Source organism: Pinus tabuliformis, chromosome 3_1, assembly GCF_031772625.1.
Source record: "Pinus tabuliformis cultivar Carrire ecotype Pingquan chromosome 3_1, CPIR1, whole genome shotgun sequence".
In the NCBI taxonomy this organism is placed as follows: Eukaryota; Viridiplantae; Streptophyta; class Pinopsida; order Pinales; family Pinaceae; genus Pinus; species Pinus tabuliformis.
Genome location: NC_142301.1, coordinates 346,183,298 through 346,191,120, shown reverse-complemented (window position 1 = coordinate 346,191,120; position 7,823 = coordinate 346,183,298). Strand labels below are relative to the sequence as shown.

The following is a 7,823-nucleotide window of genomic DNA, read 5'->3' as shown; positions in this document are numbered from 1 at the left end:
TCTCAAATGAAGGCCCATCCTCAAGGGAAAAGGTGGATGTCTCAGAGAACCATGAAGAAACAGAAGATCAGTCGAAGAAAGGGAAAGAAGCCGAAGAAGAATCAAATGTCCCCCTAACAAAGGCAGATCAAGGGGAAAAAGCAGTCAACGACGAGCACATTAGTCTTGCATCTGACTCAGGGGAAGAATCAGAAGAAAGAGAATCCGAATCAGACAGCTCACAAATTTCGCCTATCAAATCGACCAGGGGCCGAAAATCCAAGAAGAAACAGAGAGAGGAGAAAACTTACATGGATGTTCTCCAAGGCTCCCAGAAAACTCTCAAAGGAATGATGAACACCAGATCTGGGCGCAAGCATAACAAGGCTCCAAAAGGAGCCACTCCCCCCCATCCCAGTAAATAATGAAATACGTCTCCTGGAATTGCAGAGGATTAGGTAGCAGGCTGAAAGAAGAGGCCCTGAAAGACATTGTGAGGTTGCATGTGCCTGAAATCCTTCTCATCCAGGAGACAAAGCTGGAGGACACTCTCCTCCTCCATTCCAGCAAAACATTCTGGCACAAAGGCCCTGGTAGAGCTATCAGTGCTAGAGGCGCCTCTGGTGGGATTGCCTCCTTCTGGGACAGCTCCAAATACGACTTGATTTAAGAAGAAAGTTGCCAGCACTGGATTTTCACTCAGCTCCTCCACAAAGACTCTGGTCAACAAGTAAGTATGTTTAACCTTTATGCTCCAATCTCTCCAACGGAGAAAAAAATTTGTTGGGACTCGCTCCAGTCCTTTCTTTTACTGCACAATCCAGAAAACATCATTATTGCAGGGGATCTGAACGTTACTCTAGCCACTGAAGAAAAAAAAGGTGGTTCCCCTGTAAGGGATCCAGCTAGAGAATGGGTAGAAGATATAATGATTGGATGGGATCTGGAGGACATCAAACCATCAGCTGGGAAATACACTTGGTCTAATAAAAGATTAGGCCCCAACCATATAGCTGCTCGTTTGGATAGATTCCTCGTCCAAGCCTCCTTTCTTACTAGTGGTCTAATGGCCTCATCCAAAATTCTGCCCAACTGCACCTCCGATCATAAACCCATTAGTCTCGAGCTCTCCATGGATGGTTTTCTTGGCCCCATTCCATTTAGATTTAGCCCTTTGTGGATTCAGCAAGAGGGTTTCAATGAGGTGGTTTCTGAAGTCTGGAACCGGAAAATACTGGGATCCCCTTTCTTCGTGTGGGAAGAAAAGTTGCGGGCTCTTAAGAGAAGACTCAAGGAGTGGGCTAAAGCCTTGAAAACACCTGCTGCCAAGAGAAAAGAGTCTATAGAAAACCTTGCTGCCCTCCAATCATCAATGGAGGATTCTGTTATTACCCAAAGTCTGCTCCAAAAAGAAGTTGAGTTGCAAAAAGCCCTTCATAAAGCTAGTAGGGACGAAGAGGAGTATTGGAGACAAAAATCTAGAAACTTATGGTTACAGGCCGGCGACAAAAATACTAGTTTCTTCCACAATTATGCCGAAGCTCGAAAGCAATTCAAAAATGTATCAGAAATCCGCTCCCAAGATGCAATGGTTAAAGATTTTGAAGGCATCAAAAGAGCAACCTTCTCCTTTTTCAAAGATCTCTATTCAGCGCCTGATGATCCGCCTATAGATCCTCAAGCCTATTCGTATAATCTAATCCCCTCCTGTGTGCAAGACTCTGTCAATAATAGGTTGACTGCTCCGATCAGCATGGATGAGCTCAAGAAAGCCTTGGATTGCATGGAACCGGATAAGGCGCCAGGGCCTGATGGGTTCACTGCTAGGTTCCTTCAGTCTTGCTGGTCAACTATCAATAAATACCTCCTGAGAATGGTTAGGAAGTCCCAATATTGCGCAAAGATAGGAGGCAGTACCAACTCAGCCTTCCTTGCATTGCTACCGAAAGAGAAAGGAGCTTCAGATTTCAGTAGATTTTGGCCCATTTCGCTGTGTAATACTAGCTATAAACTGATTACCAAAATAATATCCATTCGTCTCAAGAATATTCTGCCGGACATCATACCGGAGAACCAAGGAGGTTTCATCAAAGGGAGAAAGATACTGGATAATATTGTGCTGGTTCAAGAGGCAGTTCGTTCAAGTGTCCAGAGAAAAGAGAAAGGAATGGTAATAAAACTCGATTTGGCTAATGCCTTTGACAGGGTGAGGCATGACTTTCTGTTTGCTGTTATGACGAAAATGGGCTTCTCAATAACCTTCATAAATTGGGTGAAAGCCTGCATTGCCTCTCCTTGGATTGCACCGTTGGTAAATGGCCGTTCGACTGAATTTTTTAAAGCTTCCAGGGGATTAAGACAAGGCTGTCCGCTGTCCCCACTTCTCTACGCTATTCAAGCCTCAGTGCTTAGTTTCCAACTCGACTTCTGTCAGCAAGTCCAAATTCTGCCAGGCCTCAGAATGGTGCACAATGTCAAAGACATAAACCATGCCCAATTTGCCGACGATACTCTGCTCCTAGGTGGAGCGAGCATTAATTCGGCCAGATCTTTTAAAAAGGAACTGGACATTTATAAGGAAGCCTCCGGCAGCAAGATAAACTATTCAAAAAGCACAATCTTTGGCTGGAACTGCTCAGCCAAAAATCTGGCTGACATAGCTAGGCTCCTTGAGATGAAAGTCTGTCAGTCTTGGGAATCATTCAAATATCTTGGGATCCCAATTTTCAGATCCACCCCTAAAGTTACCCACTGGATGCCCCTCTTAGACAAACTTAAGCTTAGAATACAAGCCTGGGGAGCCTCCTGGCTGAACACTGCTGGGAAAATAATTCTTATAAAATCTGTCCTAATAAGCATGCCTCTTTTCCAGCACTCCATTCTCCTTGCCCCCAAGACCTTTCTCAATAAAATGGATGGTATGCTGAGGAGATTCCTGTGGGAAGGGGGGAAAAATAATGAAAGAAGACTCCATTTAGTAAATTGGGATACCATTAAGAGACCAATCATGGAAGGAGGTCTGCAAATGAGAGATTTGGCTGCTCAAAATCTCGCTCTAGGTTCTAAAATTCTGTGGAATATTGTGGCTGGGAAAATACGCTGGAGCAAGAAAGTTCTGTGGAAGAAATACTTCCAAGGTCAACGTTTGAGATGTTTGGACCTTCCACCAAAAACCACCAAAGGTTCCCCAATATCCAAGCTCTGTATCGCGGCTCTGGATAACTTCAGTCCCAACCTCTACTGGATTCCAGGTAATGGGAAAAAAATCAGAATTTGGGAAGATCAGATTCTCGGAGACCAGCCGCTACACCATATAGAAGGCCTGGCAAATATTAAATTATGGTTGCAATCCAACAATAAGGAAACCCTTTGAGACATATCCACCTGGACAGAGGATGCTGGCAGAAGGTGGGACAGCTGGAATCTAGGAGAGGTACCACATCGCCTGCAATCTGAAGCTTCATTACTAGTAGACAAACTCCAAGGAAAATCACCCTTGTCAGCAACAGCCAAGGACAAAAGAGGGTGGGGCTCCCATACTGGTTCCTTCTCGGTTGCTGAAGGATACAAAAGTTTGATTGTTGTTCCGAATGTCCCTCCAGATCCAACGCAATGGAAATTCATATGGGGCTTCCCTTCGCTCCCAAAAATAGACTTCTTCTGTTGGACGCTAGCTCACAACAGTATTCTCACAGGAGATAACCTGAGAAAACGGGGAATGGAAGGGCCATCCAGATGCCCATTATGTATGTCAGAGGAAGAAACAGCTGATCACCTGTTGTTGCTGTGCCCCTTTGCCAAAGCAGTTTGGAAGGGGGTTCTGAGTTCAAGGGCGGACAAGGTTGAGCTGCCAAGAAATATGCCAAACCTGCTTCACGAGTGGGCCAAGCTATCATCGTTCTGCCTCAATAAAAAAAACCTGCTTAAGACTGCATGGATGTGGATCCCTAAATTCATCTGCTGGAAGTTATGGCTGGAAAGGAATAACAGATTATTCAGAGGAGAAATCTGCACATCAAACAACGTTATATCCAAAATTAAAGCTATTCTGGGAGAGACTTTGGAAGCTAAGCCGGCCTTAAGGAACGAAGCGATTCTGGACAGTGAGGAGGAGCTTTGGCTGAAAGATATTGTTCCAAATAATCAAACCAACCCTATTTCCCCAGCCTCTTGCCATGCTATGTGGGAAATACGACTGGAAGAACAGGAATTTCTAAAGTGGCGATCGGCCCTAGATGACCACTGTCTATTCTTCGACGAGGCCTCTAAAGGCAACCCTGGAGCTGCGGGTGGGGGTGGAATTCTGCTGAATCCCGATGGCACTACATTACTCAGGTATCATTGGGGTCTGGGATTCGAATCAAACAATAGAGCTGAGGTTCTGGCTTTGTGGCAGGGGCTGACTCTGGCTCTGAAACGGAACATTCAATCTCTGACGGTCTTTGGAGACTCTCGGCTTATCATTCAAGCAATGAACTCACTCTCGGATCCCTTGCAGATCCATTGAGTCCTCATTCTCAAGAAAATTAGATCCATGCTGGCCAAGTTTAGGAAAATTTCATTCTATCATATAATGAGGCAGCTGAATTCTCAAGCCGATTTGGAAGCCAATCTTGGCTCAGCCAGTAGCCAAAGAACCCTTTTAGTCAACGCTGAAGAAACTCTCTGCATCATCCCTTAATATTCTTATCACCCTCTCTCCCAGGAAAACTGCTCTCTCTGATGCATTGGGGATCTGCTTCTGAACTAGTAACTTTGGCTCTGCATCAGGCTTTTGCTGAGCTAGTTACCAGATCGCCTGTTTCTGACTCAGTTTCACCAAGCTCCAAGGGTAGGCAATCAAGAAAAGTTTGATGCTCTGGAATCTCTGTCCCTAGCAGGCTCTGTAAGCTCTGTTCCCAGCTGAAGCATGCGCCAGAGGATGAATATCTGAATTTAAGTAAACCAAAAGCCAAGGTGGTCTTTTAACAGGAAGGGCTCATCATGAAAAAAGGAAGGAATTATTGGGCAACAACTGATTCGTTTTCCAGACATGACCAATCCCAAACTGAAAGATGTTCTTTCCTGTGTCGACTTGGATTTTGTGAGTTTAAATGAAAGGATGCACCAGCAATTCCCTGTTACAGGAGTGGAGTTTGATGAATTACCCGGTTCTCTCCTGTTGACGAGTGGCTATATCATGTTCTGTGGCGCAAATACAATCAACAATCCTGTAGGAGGTAAAGTTCAGAATCTCAATTGTAGCTGAAATCATTGCTTTGGGTATGAACGCCAAGGATTTGCTGTTGCAGTAGCCCAGTTTAGTAAATCCAAGCAGCGGCGCAGCATTGTCTAAGACCGTTCCTTCTTCAGCTCATCCAGAAAGCGGGTGGTACTTCATTTGACTGTGGACTTAGTGAAACGACGAGGAGTAAGCATTGATCCTCATTGCTGAACAGAGCAACAAAATGGACAGCACAAACTCTTAAATGGCTGATTTCCAGACTCTAAATGACGGCCCAGACAAGTCCGGCAGTTCTCAGAGCCTTAAAGCAGGGATTCTGCGAATTAACTTTCCCAAAGGGCGATACAGTGTCAAAGCATTTCCATGGACCCTCACTGTGTAACAAGAAAACTGAGAGATAAGAAAATTTGGGGAAACTGTTCCCTGTGTAATAAGTACGCGGCAGCTGTTTTGCCGCCAATCAAAAAATTAACCGTTAAAGTAAAAAAAAAAAACAGTAGATTGCCAAAAAAACGTCGTTTAGGGCCTCAAAACGACTCCGGAAGTTTGGGACCCGAAAAACTGATAAAAATAATAAACTGTGCTACAATTAAGGAAACTGAAAAACTGAAAGAACAATGGTGGGGGTCCATGTGGAATTGGTGGGTGGCCACCAATATCCACCTGGATCACTGCCACACATGATTTCGCAACTGTGATGATGTGTAGATTATTTGGTAAAGCTAATAGTACCAAATTTTCTATAGAGTGGCTTCCATTAATTGATGCAGCGGTTAACACAATAATTATGAATTGGAGTTAGATTTTATCAGACAATTTAGCTATGGCTATTAGGGAATATAGGCAAAAGAGAAGTGTTTCCTCAAGAATTATTCCCCCTTTTTATATGAGCGCTTATGTAATGGACACCATTTGTTTTTGTTCTCAATTTCCAAACATGGGTTGGAAGTGGACTGTACAGAACCCTCTCCCCATCCATGTGTACCATAAAATCTTGTGGGAATCCCAATTCATTCCCATTTTTACAAAATCTGCCATGGTATTATGCTGCCTATTTATAAAACCATTTTTTATAAAATGACCCCCAGGCTTTCTGAAGAAGCCAAGATAGACATCTTTCCAATTGCAAGATGGTTCGGTGAAGAAACATTCACTTATATCAGAGTTTTTGGGAGCATTGTTGCTCCACATGTCCTCCCATATTATGTTCCAGACAAGCTATTGGCCAGAGAGATAGCTTACCAGACAGCAGGGGAGGGTTTAACCAAAGCCCTGAGGGAGCAGAAGAAAGCCATTTGGCCAGCCTTCCCATTACAATGTGGCGCTTTTGCACTACATGACTATGGGCACGCAGTAAAATAAGTAGAGAATATTATATCTCTAAAATTGGCCACATTTCCAGGGCAACAGTATGACCCAAATCAAGTTGCTAAAGACTTCACCACCATGGTTAAAGTCAAACAGTTTACTCATGAAGAGGATCCATTTGATGACCTCTTTCAAGGAGCCGAAACATTTGCACAGGTCCTACATTTAACATCATTACAGTTAAGCCCAGATGATATTAATGATTTTCATGTATATAGGAATAAAATATTGTTAAAGGTCCCATTGGACCTATTACAAATTGAACCAATAAGAGAATCGACTCCTAGCGTGAGCCTGGAGGGAAGTTCAAAGGAAAATTCTGATGAGGAAACGCAAGAGAAATCAACTCACGAGTCGGAACAGTCAGAGAAACAATCTCAGAATGGAGAAGGGAGTCCTAATAAAGATTCTGAGAAAGATACAGAAGGAAATACTGAGGAAACGGTCGAACAGGCCTTGGCCAAGAAACAGACAAAGGTCGGTTCCACTTCAGCTCAAACAGGGAAGATTCCAGTCATTGACCTAGACAAGGAATGGGAGCAATTCAATCAGAAGCTCCAAACAGGCACAAGTCTTGAGGAAACATCTGGATTTCAGACCCCCAAATAGACTCAGCATAAAACAATCCAGAGACAACAGAGCAAGGGGCTACAAACACTCAAGATATTGAGGTTATTCCGGCTTTTCCCACTTCTGAAATTGTCTTGAAAATTGAAGAGATACCTCCACTCGACATATTTTATAGCCCTACACATAAGGTTGTAGTTAAAAGACAAAGAAAGAAGAGGAAATTAGACACCATGGCTGTTGCAACTCTAGAAAATGAATCAATGGAAGTTGTGTGGAAAGACACTCATGTTGACCCATCAGAAAACCTTACGAAGTTGTCACAGTTTGCAGGAGCCTATGCCACAATGACCATTGATAAAGCAACGGAAGTCTGACTACTACTAAAAGAAAAAGAACAGAGAATTCTTATGCTTGAACAACAATTAGAAAAAGAGAAAATCAATCAACGAGCATAACAATGGGTAGCTCAGCTTCAGAGGGAATTCGAGCAAATGAGGTTACAACACCAGGCAAGCTTATCAGAAAAGGACTCACAGATTCGCCAAATGCAGGCCATGGTGGATAGATTTAAAGATAACCCTCAAATGGACAAGTTCATCAAAGAAGCAATCAAGCTAAATTCCCTATTAATACAACAAGAATAAATCTTCTGCCAGAAAATCTCAAAGATCAATCCTTACTA

General features: G+C 43.4%; 1 protein-coding gene across 1 annotated transcript; it reads left to right on the top strand.

Moving 5' to 3' along the window:
* The first annotated feature begins 3,697 nt into the window (after positions 1 to 3,697).
* On the top strand, positions 3,698 to 4,486 carry LOC149187141 (uncharacterized). Its single transcript, XM_089409569.1, has one exon. The coding sequence runs from the start codon at positions 3,698 to 3,700 to the stop codon at positions 4,484 to 4,486; it is 789 nt and encodes a 262-aa protein (XP_089265695.1).
* Positions 4,487 to 7,823: the final 3,337 nt, after the last annotated feature.

Bases quoted from the DNA above. Each gene is read 5' to 3' on its own strand.
- LOC149187141 (XM_089409569.1), top strand. From the start codon at position 3,698: ATGGAAGGGCCATCCAGATGCCCATTATGTATGTCAGAGGAAGAAACA.